Source organism: Notothenia coriiceps, unplaced genomic scaffold (genome assembly GCF_000735185.1).
Source record: "Notothenia coriiceps isolate Sejong01 unplaced genomic scaffold, NC01 NC01_scaffold00000339, whole genome shotgun sequence".
NCBI lineage: Eukaryota > Metazoa > Chordata > Actinopteri > Perciformes > Nototheniidae > Notothenia > Notothenia coriiceps.
Window position 1 is genome coordinate 1772493 of NW_011333040.1, and position 16872 is coordinate 1789364.

The window sequence follows — 16872 nt, forward strand, 5'->3', positions numbered from 1 at the left end:
CGGTGTCCAGAAGCGTACCTTGCACTAGCAAGATAGCAAAGGTCCGGTTACAAAGGGTTCCTCTCAGACCTAAGCACGGTACCTCATTCCGACGTACAATGTAAAAACAGGTACAGTGCCACTTACACATTTATTACACACAATCACTGACATAGCGGCCAAAATCTCTACCGCGACGCTTTTCTGGACGTTGGTATTCATTTCTCATTACTTATGTAGGTTCCCGCCTCGAAAGTCCCCCCGACATCCCGTTCCCCGAGGGGCCCGGGCCCTGCCAGCCCGCTGGGTTACCCCCGGGCAGCGGCCTCCGTACGTCCGAGGCGGGGCTCTATAAGCGGGCCGCCCGGGACGACGGAGCGCGGTTGACTCACCGTGAACTGCCAAGGGACCAGTATAATCCCATAGTTTTTGTAACATCCGGACTATTATACTCAACCTTGACACGACGATAAAAGTGTGAGTGTAAATTGTAATTTGTACTTTTTAACGTTAAAATTAGGGAGATAACAGAGGTTTCACATAAAACCCATTTTAGCAGGGTAGGTTTTTGTCGACGCAGTATTTGTAGTATGCATTTAATTGCAGTTGCAGAGTAGTTAGTAACAGTAAGTTGTCTTGACAATTCGTACCGTCAATATTTGTGTTTTCGACCTCGATGTTTTGTGTTTCTTTTTCTATTTTTCCTGGTTCCTTTTCGTTTAACAGGTTTCGATCTACCTATAAACAAAGCGGGATGAGGAGGAAGGACGCCCTGCAAAGTAACAAACCATTGCGTAGCTAACTAGTAGCGCTAGCTTTAGCTAACGTTAGCTAACGAAACGAACTGCCGAGTAAAATTGGAAAATGCTGGTAATTAATTATTCTATAATTTGTAAAACTACGGTGTTAAAAAAGACAATTTCAAAAATACAGATTCTAATGGTCAGATATAGATATACAGATACTAAAGATATGCATGTACTTGCTTTCAAGCAGAACACAGGGGAAAACAAACTTAGCGGGAGTGTTTACGTGTTCGGCGTAATGACGTACAACGGCCTCGACAATTTCTGTAGTCCTATTCAGCCACTCGGTAACAACCATCGTTTTTCAAATCCCCAGTGGGGTCACTGCTGATGTATTTAATGTCGTAGAACAAAACGTCAATTACCTCTTAAATTTGTGTCAACCACAGACCTTATTTCGAGCTATTTTCCAAAACCCTATGGAAAAAATGCATTGCTTTTTGAGGAAGGAACCGGAAGTGCTAAAAATGCTAACTTACTTCCGGGTTTTACGACGCGTCACTGCGGCTCTCTATAAGTAAGGGATCATGCCGATCTAGATCCCTCCGCTTCGCGTCGGGCTCCTGATCAGCCTGTCGGTGTTCTTTTCCCCATAATGACCGCGTCGCAGCACATTATCCCTTACTTAACGCTGCAATGCAAATTACATTATTCCCTTTTTTAAATGTTGTATCGGGTTGCTCTGAGTGAGACCATATGTTAAGTAAAGCAGATTCTTCCTCATACATCTGAAATCTTAAGTCATTAGAAGAAAAACACACCGTTACTAATTCAACACTCTTGGGTGAAATATGACAAGTAGCTTATCGTGGCTAAAGTTAGCAAACGCTAAATAGCTATGGCTGTATAATAAAATGACATGTCTTGTCACATGATCTTATAGCTTTGGGAAGTCCAACCATATGTGCTGCGTGCTACGACTGTCATATAAAAGTTTGACTGCACCTGCAGGAAAACACCTTGGTAGACATAAAAGCATCATGTCATCTGGAACAGTAAGATGAGCTCATTCTAACAACGAGCGTTCTTTTTTATTGTCATGTGCCTTACAGAGAAGCAGTTGTTGGCAATAAAATATAATCCCAGACCCCCTCCAGCAATATGCAATAAGTGTGTATTCAAGAGCCCCTATTATGCTTTTTGGGGTTTCCCCTTTCCTGTACTGTGTTATATATGTTTGTGTGCAGGTAAATGGTCTGCAGAGGCTGAAATCCCGCACTCCAAATGTATTGGCTGGCGCTTCAACACATTGTACGTGATAGGCCAGGGGGCGGGAACATTTCTAGGAGACATCAAAGATTATGTATTTTTACATTTATATTTATATTCCTTGTACTGACGCAACTTCCATGAATTGTACTCGACTGTTTCCATATATACATAGGTATTGGAGCAAATACACACATAGGAAAACATGAACAATATATTCTATATTTATGCATGAAGCTAATATTTGGATAACTGCCTCATTTTCCGAAAATTGAAAAGAAAGTCCATCGCATACTTTGCCAATCAATCCAACTTCATTTACAGGCAAGGACTTTTACATAGCTCCATGTAGCGTGCATTGCTACCTCCAGCAAAGGCACTCCCATCTGGGTGTTGTAGTCTTTAGGGAGTCAACATCGGAATCTAAAGCATGCTGTTATAAGCATTTAGCTCAAAGCACCACTGTATTGCATAAGAATAGCTTCAACATCCGTTTATGAATGTCAAACATCTAAAGACAGTCAACCAACAAGAAAAAACCCATTTTGGGGGCGAAGGGGTCTCTGAAGTCAGATGTGAGGCTTGTGATAACTCACAGAGGCTTTGAAGGGCTTTGTGTTGCTTTCTGTGGTTGCAGTGTGCAGAAACATTTACTCACACTGCGTGCCAGAAGCGTCTGACAGGGAAATGTGTCCGTGTGATACTGAGTCTGTAAACAGGGCTGTCCATCAACCGCAGCCGAAGCTTGACATGAAGACGTCAACACAAGGAGGAATTTAAAAGAGGAATGTTTTACCCAAACATCAATCAGAACGCACATTTGGCTTCTATAATGTGTTGTGTAACTATATGTACTGGGCATCAGATTATTTGAGAAAAGTGAATATGAGATTTTCTTTTGGCCTTCCCAATATCCTTCATAATGTAATCTATGGCCGCCAAGCTAACAGCGGCTAATATTCAACGCTAAGTGGTATCATTTAGCCACTTTTAAAACACATATAAGCTTTGGATATTCACGAGTGGGGGATTTACTGATGTATTTTATGTCGTAGAACAAAATGTAATAATCTCTTAACCCTCCCGTTGTCTTCGGGTTAAATCTGACCGATTTACTACTTTCATCAATCATAACTTTTTTGTTTTACATTCGATTGCATTAAGGCTTTATGATATCCTTCACAGTAGACATTTGAACATATAAAATGGCTGATCACCACTTTCATTGAATTTTGGATGATTTAGTCAACTTTGTAACACCCATGGTGTTCCCGGTCAAAAATGTCCGCCATAAAGAAAAGGAATTAGTAACCATCCAGATCAGATACACACACACACACACACACACACACACACACACACACACACACACACACACACACACACACACACACACACACACACACACACACACACACACACACGTACGTTACGTTACTACTAACAACTACTACTACACCACACACACACACACACACACACACACACACACACACACACACACACACACACACACACACACTCCAGATGTGTTCCCCCCCCCTTATGTGCCCATCCCCCCACATGGATCACACCTGGCACACGCAATACATGTTCAGGGGGGGGGGGGGAAACGAAGACAATACTTGTGTTAACCTCACACCTTTTTCAGACATAAAACACATGCAAAATAATTTGAGACGAGAAAACAGGAAACGACTCATTTTGGGGTTTTAGGACTGATTCCTGCAACACTCTATGAGAGAGATAGATTTGAAAGTGAATAAAAGGGATGCTTGACACTATTTATGACCTGCCTGCTCTACTAACAGAGCTATGTGGCGGCCTGAAAATTATATATTAACACATATTTAGCCTTTAACAAATATTGTACTAACTGTGATTTAAATAGAATTTGGAGTAATTGTACAGCCCTATAGCTTTATAATACCTGCCATTTCATAAGCTAAATTGCAATAACTTGTGTGTTCACAGGGCGGGCGAGGCTTGGACGGGCCGCGGGGGCTCCGAGGACAGCCGGGCGTCGGACTCAAAGGAGACAAGGTAGAGCACAGAGTGGCTGTAAATAAGACGCCTTCACAGGGGCACGGAGATAAAGACAGAGTCCGGCTGTGGTGAAAGCTGCGAGTTGGCAGATAACAGTGAGTTATATATGAGGTCACATGCTACAGGTGATGAATCAGGGTTGGAGGCTGGACAGTGTAGGAGGAGAGCAGCTGTGCACAGAAAGGTGTTCGCTCTCAGACGTTGCTAGGATGACATGAATTGATTTAAAATGTGTTTTAAAGTGATATAACTCCCCTTATGTCACTGGAATGTGACGTTAAACTATTGGTGAAACCCCGGAAAGAAGGTGTGTCTTTTTAAATGTTTTCCTGCATCCGATGGTGCTGACAGTTTTACCGCAGGCCTCGTGGTGAAGCTACAGGCTTTTCTCTATGTTATTTGTGATGCTTGAAAAGACATGCAAATATCATCAGGTTATGCGTGTGAAAAGATGTGACTGCAGAATGTTTATGTCTTGTGTGCTTTCCCCATGCTGTAAATCATGAACGTGACATTTGATGCATGCTAATACTATCAACACTACCAGCTGGTGTCATCATTAACCTTCTGATCCGACCCTGCAGGGGGACTTCGGCCCCCCGGGTCTTCCAGGGCCACTCGGCCTCCCAGGAGTTGGCATACAGGGCGAGAAGGCAAGTGACTCCCAACTGCTATACAGTTAGTGTGTGCCATGCTTTTCATCAATTACATTTTTTGTTTGTTTTAGAGACTGAAGAAAAATGTTGGGAAAGGGGGCGGATGAATAAATATGAATTAAATGTAAGAATGTAGCCTAGGGTTCGTAAAGGTCGCATAAGTTGCACAACTGTTCGTGTTTTGGAGGAACAGCTGTGGCCGTTTCCCTAATATGATAAAACAAGTTCAGGGCTGTCAGAAGTGGAACTGCGTATACTTTACTCAAGTACTGTACTTAGGTACAATTTTGAGGTACTATGTTACTTGAGTCTTTTTCTTGACACTTTTACTTTTCTTTCTAATACAATTCAGAGGGAAATACTGTATATTTTACTGATAGCTTAAAAACGTTGTCTATAACAACAACGTTTTAGATTATCATTCATAAATATCGTTAAGTTATTTTTCCTACAAAAACCATTAATGCTTCTCAAAGGTTTGGACTGTCAGTGAGACACAATTTGTGAGGGAACATTCAAGCGAATAATGGAGATTATTCCATGATGAAAATAATCATTAGTTTGATACAAAATAGTTTATAATGAGCTCCACTTAAACTATCTTCAAGGGGAGGACGACTACAAAGAACCAAGATATTTTGTATTTACAACCATCATATTTGCACAGTTCCTTCCATCCAATTATAACTTGGTGTTCGTTTTTATTTGATCTGGCTTTTTTGTATAACTGCATCCATTGATCCTTACAGGGTGTGGAAGGACCGAGGGGCCCATTGGGGAGCAGAGGCCCCGCAGGAGAGGGCTTTGCTGGATCCAAGGTTTGTCTTTGATAACACTGTGGTTCAGTTGGATGCTAAATCTGCACCATTAAAGCCCCTGTGAACATAAAAGAGTAGTATTCAGCCTAAGATAGGAGCTATAATAAGATCCACTGCCGTGTTGTCTCACAGGGGGACCAGGGGTTGCCGGGCGAGGTTGGCGGCCCAGGAGAGAGAGGGGCCGGAGACCCTGGAGCGAAGGTGAGTCACAGAGCACATCAACAGCAACTACAACCCTAACGTTCTGGTTCACACCCTGACACGCAGCCGTGGTTCTTTCTCCAGGGTGAGCCGGGGTCTACGGGGCTGTCCGGTCTGCCCGGCCTGCCAGGGGAGGACGGAGCCCCGGGACAGAAGGTAGGTCAAGTTTGTTCCTTATAATGTCACATGCATCAATAATATATCCACCGCCAACCGGATGACATTATTTAGAAAAAGAGACACAAGGTAGCAACTTCATTTTTATAAGATAATTAAAATACAAATAACACAAAGAAATAAACCATCTGGACATTTATTACAAGCTTTAGAATCAAAGGAAGCCTACTTATAAGCATTAGGCTTATAGTTCACTATAACACAACATATAACATTATTGAATACAACTTTTGGTTTTAACAAGATATTTTCTAACCATTTTCCTCAAGTCTTGCAAGTAACTTTCTTCCTCTTGTCTTCACACTGCATGATGGATTGTTTCCTGTACATGTATGCAATTCAATACTCTCAAAACAGCAGGAAGCTGTGTAGCCGATGGAGAATTATGTAATTTACATTATTATCGACCCTGTAGGAAATGATTCCAGTCTTATCATTTCACTTGTTGCCTTATTGATCCCACCAATATCGCTTTAGCCACCAATGTAGAAGCACACTTCTGAAATGTATGTTCTGTATCTGTTTTTCTCCAAAATCAAACCTGTGTGTGTGTTCAGGGAGAGCCAGGACCCACAGGCCTCAGGGGGTTAGAGGGGGTCGCTGGAATTGGCACCCAGGGTGAGAAGGTAAAATAAAGTGATTTTTTTGCATTTCTTGCCCTTGGACTTTGCTGACCTGCATATAATAAGTACAGTCACAGCTATCATATTAGTGAGTGTATTCCCAAATGTGGTGTTTCAGGGCGACCAAGGCCAGAGAGGAATCCGGGGCCTGCACGGCCCCCCCGGCATCGCTGGGCCCTCAGGACCAAAGGTGAGGAGCTGTTAGCTTCATTAGCCATCATTATTTTAACATTTGCATTGAGACCCTTTCCTTGGCCTCTTGGAAGGGTATACATGTAAAGGAATGATGGCAGAAGATAATTGACGATTTGCATTAATCTTCATCAGGGAGAACCAGGGGCGCAGGGCAGGGGGGGCTCAGCCGGGCCCCCAGGACGTTTCGTCTCTGGGCCAAAGGTAACACAACCTACTGCAGTGACAATAGAAACTGTGGAAGCTTTTGAGTGATTATATTTGTGTTAAAACTCAGTTCAAATGTTTCAGGAGCTTTTTATATATCATTCCCTCTTTTGGCCAGGATGGTCATCACCTCACCAAAATAACACTGGCATTAGTCATTCCTCTGTAGTTTAAGCGATTTAAATGTGAAATATTAAAGCAGTTTCAAATCAATTTGAAAGACCTCTCGCCATCCGTGACAATTTTGTATTTGTAATAGTGGTTTTCTTGTAAAAACACAGATAGATTTATGTGTGTATTAAATGTTTGGCACCCAAACGCATTATATGTCTTTGAGGCCAGGTAAACCTGCTTTTTTTTATTAGATCTTGTTTTTCTTCTTCGCTGAGTTTTGTTTAGGTTACTCTCCGTATTAGTGTATCCTTGTGCGAGTGCATGATACAAACAAATCCATCATAATCAAATATAGTGCGGCCAGACACCAAGTGCAAAGCTCGTACCAACTTTTAAATGTTTACAAAGTCATATTTATTCGGTCTTAAACAATCACGTGTTACTCTTGCTAAACTCCATTAAAATCTCAATCTGCCAAGGTACAGTAACTGTAGCTCTCTAGATGATACAATTATGTAATTGAGAAAACGATCCAGTATTTGAATTCAATAAGAATGTGTAACGTCTGTTCCAGGGTGATGTTGGCTCGAGTGGTCCTCCTGGTCCGCTCGGTGAGACTGGCTACGGACTTCCTGGTCCAAAGGTAACACTCAGTGTAAACATCTGCTCCAAAACACAATGTGTTTGTTAATATGGGATGACCACAAACACTTAAAGCATGATGTCATAGCTAAACTCCACATCTGGGGAATGATCAATTATAACGTAAATGTAATCGCTGAGCAGCATCCAGGCAGAACAAAGGGGGTGATTTCCTGTCGTGCTGAACTCAATGTTAAAGCGTACTTCGTAGATTTAACCTTTCCCTGTTTTGATGTATTGCACAACACTTACTCACTATACAGCAGCAGATAGCACATGTGCCCATTCACCTCCACATTCCTTCCTCTTCTTTGAACACGGATCTGTAAATCACTTTGTATCCTGGATGAATGAATGATTTGTTCTGCAGGGGGACCGTGGAGACTCTGGCCCTTCAGGTCCATTCGGCCCCAAAGGAGAGGGCTTCCCCGGCCCCTCGGTGAGGAGCTGAAATACACACTGACATTCCCATTCGTCCACTCATAAATCTGTTCATCCATCAGTCATCACATTACATTAAGTCAGCCATACATCTTTCTTTTCCCTCCCTTAATCTACTTATCAGTTCCAGACATATATTAACGTTTATTGCCAAAAGTTATGGTAGCTGACCCTCATGTACATTCTCCTTAATTTAGACCATAAAAAGCAGACACATGGGGCAAATACAAAGCACTGGAATGACTCACTGGGGAAGAGAGTTAAAGGGATACTTCAACATCTTTGGAATTAGGCATATTTATGTATCACTATATTGCCAATGAGATTGATACCAAAAATGAAGCCAACTGAATCTTAGCTTAGCATACGGATTCCAACAGGCAGAAACAGTTGGCTGTGCTCTTTCCATATGCAACGAAATCAGTGCCTAAAGCTCACACAAGTTATCCATTTTATCTTTAATCTAAACTGAAATGTAAAGACAACAGTTTACGCAATTTGACACTTAATTATTACTTGCCTGGAGCGTCCCGTAGACTATGCAAGTTTCCTATCGAAATTACTATTCCTTTAATAATTTCACCATCTCTCAAGGTGTCCGTGGAAATGCTAAAACTTCAAAGTAATCTTTCAATTTCGCATTTTCAATGTAAGCCTGTCTTAAGATTGTATTCTACCTCCATGTTATAGGGCCCTCCTGGTCTGCCTGGACTCACAGGAGAACCCGGACAGGAAGGACTGGGCATCCCTGGACCAAAGGTGATGTTTGTAAAGTTAGTGCAAGTTTGGGACTAAGGGGAAATTGTGATGTATTAGCCTTTTATGAAACAAATGGTTCTTTAGGAGGACAATACGCAGTGTAATATATTGTGCTAATACTTTGGCAAAATGTACCTCTGCAGTGAAAAGCAATTGCCAAAGATCAATTTGAACGTTCTTGGAGTGAAAGTATCATCCCAGTGAAGGATGTGGTCATTTGTTTGAGAAAACTAATTAAAGGGAAATATTTCGCACAGCACAGGAGTTAATTTGTTGATGGATTTTAAATTGCTGTGTTGTAAGTGTTACACATATCTTCACTGTGTTTTCTCTCCTGCAGGGGGATGTCGGTTACCGAGGGTTGCCAGGTTTGCCAGGACCTCTGGGCGAGGGCATCCAAGGACCTCCGGTACCACAGCAATTTCTACTTTTCAGATTTGACAGTTTTTTTAATTAAAATGATTTCCAATTGAACTTCACATCCACCTTTTTAAAACTCATACAATACTGTTTGTATTCTGTTTCTGCCAAAGTGAGTCAAGACCAACATTGCAGTGTGTTAGCTTATGCAGAGAGCCTGCTGTGATTGTATTTGACAACCAACTGGGTAAATTGAGTCATATTCTCTGAAGGATTACGTCTTCAGAGAATATTTGTAGTCAAAGCGTTCCAGATTGAAAAAAAACTTCCAAAACACAGGGGTCTTATATATTCTACAGCTGACAGTTCATTTGTTCAGGGCATTTATCATGATTCTCCCGCAGCACTCTGACATATTAATGCAGAGCGTGAATCTCCACAGACATGTGTGTGTGATGAGAAGCAGGCCTAGTCAGCTGAAATCTGGGGAATCGGAACCAACACACAAATGAGTTCTACATTTGTTCAAGAAAGAGGAATTAGTGGTTACACATGTGTGATACATCGCTGGTGTGGCCTCTAACACGCTCTAGCAAGTTCAAGTTGTATTTATAAAGAAAGAAAATGTGCCTTTTTATTACAAAACAGCTAAATCTGGACTGTTGCTTGCATGCAACTAAAGCAAGCTCAAATGTCATTTGACGACAGATTAAGAACCTAAGTTAAAATGTTTGTTATACCTATTGTGAAACTAGCTGTTGAGACAATTTACTCTTTAGGTAAATGTGTACTGAGGCAATGCATTAGGTGACATGCAGGGTCATTTTCTCATAGAAAGCTGGGGGTATTTTTGAAAGAATATGTTGCCTAACCAAGCTTTTCAGACACAGAGGTCAATGGGGCCTAATACAAGTTGGGTATATGTGGTCGAATGTTAATAGAAATTGTATAAAATAAGGAAAATTGAATGAAGTCCATTCCAATAGGACCCTCAATGTATCCTCTGTCCTGCAGGGTAACGCTGGGCGGCCTGGCCCCTCAGGGCCGACAGGGCCACAAGGACAAGGAGTTCAGGGACCAAAGGTAAGCTATTGTTTATCCTTACAAATAGAAATCAATGTATTTCTAATGTTAATCTGAGAGGTCTCTAACTACCATGCACACAGAGAAGGTAACTCATGTGTTTGTTTCAGGGGGAGCAGGGGTCCCAGGGTGTGACAGGCCCGAGGGGGCTGCCTGGAGAAGGCTTTCCTGGAGCTAAAGTGAGTCACCATGTGGTCCAGGAGCACTGATGTGGGCTTCTATGCACTTATATGTTCTGACTGCTGATATTATGCTTCCTAATGTGTGACAGGGTGACCGAGGATCTGGAGGGGAGAGGGGGCTGAAGGGAATCAAAGGAGAGCTGGGAGACCCTGGAAACGCAGGGCAGCCTGTGAGTGACCCTCAATATCATCAATATGTCCATTTACTCTGATTGCTTTGCGATAATTATGCTCTTAGCCTTTTGTGTCGTAAATGGAATTTAAAATGTGTGGAAACTAAGCAAATGTGAGAGTATTATAACTACGTTTTGTGTCCTCTCAGGGCCGCTCTGGTGTCAAAGGTGAAGCCGGCCTCACTGTGAGTCTCTATTTTTTCTATGCTTTCTCCAGTAACATAATGTTAGTACGGTTACGCCTCTTTGGGAGTATTGTGACAGTGTTAGTTAGATTAGATGCATTTTTGTCATACCCTTTCTTTCAACTGAAAACATTGCGTGTTCAAATTAGATTTTTATGGTAAACTGAAGTATTAAGTGTTAATAATATTGCTATTCTTACAAAAGTAAAGGGTGAATGACTCGAACACTGAGTTTCAGTTTATTTTTATTCCTACACTCAAACTGCGTTGGTGTATTTGTTTCAGAGGGACGACATCATTCGGATGATCAAAGAGATCTGTGGTAAAGTCACTTATATTTCTCACTTCTCCATATTGACTAGCCGCACAGATTACGTTTCTGAATCTAAGCCACTGTTTGATCTTATCTGTAAATCATTAGCTCCGATTCCACAGCGTAAACTCTTCCTCCATGATCTCATATGTTGATGTGCTTCCAGGATGTGGGATCAAGTGTAAGGAGAGGCCCATGGAGCTGGTGTTTGTCATCGACAGCTCAGAGAGCGTGGGCCCGGATAACTTTGAGATCATCAAGGACTTTGTGGCGGCGCTGGTGGACCGCGTCACGGTGGGCCGCAACGCCACCAGGATCGGCCTGGTGCTGTACAGCCTGGAGGTGAAGCTGGTGTTCAACCTGGCCCGCTACAACACCAAGCAGGACATCAAGCAGGCCATCAGGAACATCCCGTACATGGGAGAGGGCACTTACACCGGGACAGCCATCCGTAAAGCCACCCAGGACGCGTTCTACAGCTCCCGTGTGGGGGTCAGCAAAGTGGCCATCGTGATCACTGACGGGCAGACGGACAAGCGGGAGCCGGTGAAGCTGGATCTGGCCGTACGAGAAGCTCACGCCGCCAATATCGAGATGTTCGCTCTGGGGATTGTAAACACCTCAGACCCAACACAGGCCGAATTCATGAGAGAGCTCAATCTGATCGCCTCGGACCCCGACACCGAGCACATGTTCCTCATCGACGACTTCAACACTTTGCCAGGTTAGAGAAATGTGTCTTTGAGGGTGTGTCAGTGTTATATTCCTCAATTTGAAGGATATGAGCTTAATGCATTCAATGGTATTTGTGTATATGCTGGTAAAAATGCCAGTACCCAAATGCTTAAGATAGTTTTAATTATTTTATGAGATTTAATCTGCCCAAGTGTGACGCAAAAGTTCCCCTTGTGTTACTTAGAAATCTTGGATATAATGTATAACCCAGGCTTAAAACCAGTTTCCTGTACCAAGAGATCATAGTGGCCCCATCCGATATTCTGAAAACAAATCGTGCAAAACCACATCCTAGTTCTAAAGAGGAATGTCTGTACAAAATATATACTGGCAATCCATCCAATAGCTGTTGAGATATTTTGATCTGGACTTAAATGGTGGACTTACCAACAGATCCCTCCCCAGAACCATGCTGCTGTTATATCCCAATAGGTGTAGAATATGTCGAGACAACACTTCCTGTATCTCTGACCTCTCCTCTCTCTCTGTCTTTGTCTTAGCGCTGGAATCCAAGTTGGTCAGCCAGTTCTGTGAGGACGAGAATGGAGCCCTGATATATAACAGAATAACAAATGGCTACAACGGCCCTGGGAACAACGGATACAGGAACGGAAACAACGGGAATTACGCCGTTGGAGGATATGCCTTCAAGCCTTCCATTGAGCAGCAGGTTCAAGGCGGCCGTAACACTGGCACCAACACAGGGGTCCAGGTAGACTCCAAACAGCAGGGCAGCACAGGGTCCAGCACAGGGTCCAGCACAGGGTCCAGCACAGGGTCCAGCACAGGGTCCAGCACAGGGTCCAGCACAGGATCCAGCACAGGACGTGTAAGGAACATACATCTATAATTATATGTAATTAACATTATGAAGCTGTTAACACCGGTTTTGTCCCTCTCAGGGAGGAGGAAGTCAGTATGTGTTGACTGGAAACGAGCGCGGGGACACATTTAACCGCAACACCTCAGAGGGAGAGGAATCCTCCAGTACGAGAGGCTCCTCCTCATCTTCATCATCTTCTTCCTCAAGAATAACCACATCGTCCTCGGGTGTGTCCATAGAGCGCGTAAAGCCAGCTCTCCCCAAAGGTACAGATGCTTTTCCATCATTCTCTCGCACAGCCAGTGCACGCAGAGACATGACACACTAACATACCTGTGCACAAAAGAGAGCGCTCCAAAACAATTATTTGTAATTACAGAAAAACACCATCAACAAATGAAAAGAGGTGAAGAAACTTCCTGTTGTTGACTCCTCAGGCAGCAGGAATACAATAAATCATTCCTTTAGCTTTAATTATAATCAAACAAGCGATGTGTTATAATCATAGCGTGATTGTTTTTAACTGCATCATTCCTGAGACAAACATTTGATTGAATATAAACCGCACCTGTGGTTGAATTCAAACCCCTATCCCTACTGCATTTCTAAGGTACTACATGTTACACTGATTATAAGGAGATTAGTTCATTGTCACTGTTTTTCTAATAGAAAAACATTTCTACTTTTTTTGTTTTGTTTGCATGAGACTGAAGAAAATGGATTTCACTGGTACTCAAAGGTTCAACTAGACTAAAAAACCTGGCTGTTCGTGATGCAGTCAACTGGAAAATCAGAGAACTGGAACTCATTTCCAAGTGAGGAGAGATTTTCTTTGGCGTTCCTCTGAATCAGGGGTGCCCATTACGTCGATCGCAAAGGTAGTGTGGGTAGATCGCATGGCATTGAAAAAATAAATTATAATTTTCTTTTTTTTAAAGTTAGCCTATCATCCATCCTTACTATGACATTTGCCACTTGATTGACATACAGGTGAGCCAGTCTGAGTTGTATTGTGCCATACGGGTTCATGCAGTTGATGACGGCGCTGTTTAGTCCACTAGCACCCCTCCCCGCTCGCCGCAAAGATTGGGCAGGGGCGGCCCTGTAGGTAGATCTTTTGGGCTTGGTCATTTTAAAAGTAGCTCCCAAGCTGAAAAAGTGTTGGCACCCCTGAATCATTGGTTCAGATAACTTTGAGCTGCCGTTCAACATGCTCCTCCTGACACAGAGACTGAGATATAACTAACACCCAGACTTCAGGTAAGCTCATCTTTTTGCACGAAGAATAAGGAATAATTGACCATGAGTTCTGGCTCAATTAAATAACTTAATTCTTTCCAATTATAAAACGTGATTGACAGTCTTCTGGATGATTTCAACAGGGCATTTTATTAGTAATTGCATCTATAAAACCCATTAGGAATTTCTGCTTTATTGTTATCAGGGTCATATGTACACTTTTCAGTTACTCCCTGATAATCACACATTACTAAAGAAACGCGCGATGACTAATGGGAAAGCCGTCAGTGTTTGTGTGATGGGTGTTCTTTCTCTGCCCAACGGCGGTGTGTTTTAATATGTTCAGATTTATGAGCTCGTTTTATGAACCTCAAGCTATAAGGTTATTGTCTTGAAGAAAACCACTGTGAGAAAATACTCGAGACAAGAAATATGAATGTTTAAAAATACAGGACAATAGGTGAGAGGGGGGGGCATGTCTGTGCCTGATCTGCCCATGATGCATGTGGTAGCAGGGGACTGCGGTTATGATAAGTGCTTTCTGATTGACGCTCAGTAATGAGGTCTACAGGTGAGGAGCAGAGAGGCCAATTATTTTTGATGCAGTGAGGATGATTTGCTAGACTCTGCTCGTCTTCCTGCAGAGAGAGTGCCGCTGGACCCTCGCTGCGGCCTGGTTCTGGACCAGGGCACGTGTCGAGACTACAACATCCGCTGGTACTACGACAAGCAGGCCAACGCCTGCGCTCAGTTCTGGTACGGAGGCTGCAACGGCAACAAGAACCGCTTTGACACGGAGGACGAGTGCAAGAGGACGTGTGTGATCATCGCCTGATATCTGGTGACTCATCCCTTCAATGTTAACATCTGCCAAACATCTGCTGTAGGAGAGGCAGCTAACACCAGCTATTTTTCATGGGGTTGTGTAGTTTCTGCATTTACACTGACGTTCTATATCCCTGTTACGTCTGTGGGCCTCTTCCTGTTTAACTCATTGTAAAATCATCTTCCTGTAATTATAGTGAAAGAGATCCCATTTTGACAGATACCTCCATTTTTTTTTTTTTATCTCAGCATCTAACGCAGGAGATAGTCCAGCGCTCCTACTCAGGAATACAGATGAGCTTCACTGTGTGTGTTCTTTTTCCAGGGATCCCCACACCTCTCGGACATGATCATGTTTGTGAGGGCTGCAAAGATTGTGAAAAAAATGACTGACCAGTAAATCCTCTGCTACCAGAAATCAATGTGCCACAATAGTGTAGCCGTTCATTTCTTTACTCCAAAAATTAAATGTAGGTCCTTTTTAGTGCATAACCGCAAGAGCCAATAACACACAAATGAAGCCTCTCATTACTTATATCAATAACATGTATGTTGTCCTTTTATATAAATGACTGATGCTCTGTAACTTCATGGAATAACTGTGCATTTGAATGTGTTTTGTTTGTTGAATTAAAATGTGATTTTTGTACTTATTACTGCTTATATTTGTTAAAGCAGTAAACTGATCAACGGACTCACATACACACACCACACACACACACACACACACACACACACACACACACACACACACACATACACACACTGCCCTCTACTGGGTAACACATGCTCATGTCACTGAAGTGTTACCACAGTACAACATACTATGACTGTACTTCCATTGTTGGTGTGTCACTATATTACCCATCTGTACTGTATACATCCATATTGTACTGTTACATGTTCAACATTTGATGTCAAACATTCTAAATAAATCTGATCCAAACTGATACAGTATGTGCGAAAGCTCACATTCATATTAAAGGATCGTATGAAAATTATTTGAAATACATTTAACATAAGTTATATAAAAAGTAAGACTGTATCCAAGTGTATTCCAATTGTTTTACTATTCTGTTTATTGATACGAGACCTGTTGATTGTGGCTGTTCAATGTCTGATATTTTTATAATCCGATCAGTTCTGTGCATGCATTTTCAGTTCATGGACAATTTGACGATCAGCCAAATTGTAACCAACCAAGACCCTGATTGTAAGTATATTATTAATCCGGTTAAACTAAATTGGAGTGTTTGGAATGAGATCTTACCATTATCGTATTCATCTTAAATGTCCAACCAAGGACGGAAAATCATTATTGTTTACCAGCTACAATGAAACATTACATTACACCAATGCAGAAAATCACAGGCATTTTACAATGAACCCAACACTAACGGCATATATTCTATGCAGAAAGGTTTAGATTAATGCAGTAGAACAAATAGATAATGGTGGACACAATGCATTTGACAGCAAAGAGATGAAATATGTCTTCATCAGCAACATAGGGTTTACCCCGATCATTTACATACAGTCCCTAAATATTTTACAAAAATCAATAGAAGAAAACGTTTCTCTACCCATCAGACAATCTGCTCTCCCCTTCTGCTTAAATTACCCGTTAGACACTCCTTGACAAGTGGTGTAGTATGATCTATCTTTAGTGCTGCCCACGGGAGAAATGTTACCTAACTCTATACACTCCTCACACTTTATCAGGCCACAGAAACAAGACTCAACAATAGAAGATCCCATTGATCCAGACACATCAGTGATTGCCTTTCTACCATTTTGTTCTCAAATGTATGTCTGTAAGGAAATTGACACCATTTATTTTTAATAGTAAATATTTTCAGCACTCACATTATTGATTGATTGAGGTTTGTTTTAAAAGGTTTAACTGCAGAGCAACACACACACAAAGTCACAGAGAAACATACACACAAACGCACACAAGCAAACAGCTGGAATCCCCACAGGGAAAAGCAAGATTCATGCTGATTGGAGGACAGGTGTGTGTGTGTGTGTGTGTGTGTGTGTGTGTGTGTGTGTGTGTGTGTGTGTGTGTGTGTGTGTGTGGG

General features: G+C 42.2%; 1 protein-coding gene across 2 annotated transcripts in view; it reads left to right on the plus strand.

The window, feature by feature from the left end:
* Positions 1-15772, plus strand: part of LOC104942209 (collagen alpha-1(XXVIII) chain-like) — a 29604-nt gene extending 13832 nt beyond the window's left edge. Inside the window, exons 15-35 of one of the 2 annotated variants that reach the window (XM_010767410.1) lie at positions 3969-4037; positions 4625-4693; positions 5446-5514; positions 5647-5715; positions 5800-5871; positions 6450-6518; positions 6634-6705; positions 6843-6911; positions 7603-7671; positions 8041-8109; positions 8802-8870; positions 9211-9279; positions 10245-10313; positions 10424-10492; positions 10585-10665; positions 10818-10853; positions 11139-11175; positions 11333-11890; positions 12402-12730; positions 12804-12990; positions 14608-15772. In XM_010767410.1, the coding sequence (XP_010765712.1) occupies positions 3969-4037; positions 4625-4693; positions 5446-5514; positions 5647-5715; positions 5800-5871; positions 6450-6518; positions 6634-6705; positions 6843-6911; positions 7603-7671; positions 8041-8109; positions 8802-8870; positions 9211-9279; positions 10245-10313; positions 10424-10492; positions 10585-10665; positions 10818-10853; positions 11139-11175; positions 11333-11890; positions 12402-12730; positions 12804-12990; positions 14608-14798 (2391 nt within the window). In that variant the 3' untranslated portion in view covers positions 14799-15772. Of the gene's footprint in view, positions 1-3968; positions 4038-4624; positions 4694-5445; positions 5515-5646; positions 5716-5799; positions 5872-6449; positions 6519-6633; positions 6706-6842; positions 6912-7602; positions 7672-8040; positions 8110-8801; positions 8871-9210; positions 9280-10244; positions 10314-10423; positions 10493-10584; positions 10666-10817; positions 10854-11138; positions 11176-11332; positions 11891-12401; positions 12731-12800; positions 12991-14607 lie in introns of both variants that reach the window. The other variant, XM_010767417.1, reaches the window with a different exon arrangement.
* The last annotated feature ends 1100 nt before the right edge of the window (positions 15773-16872 follow it).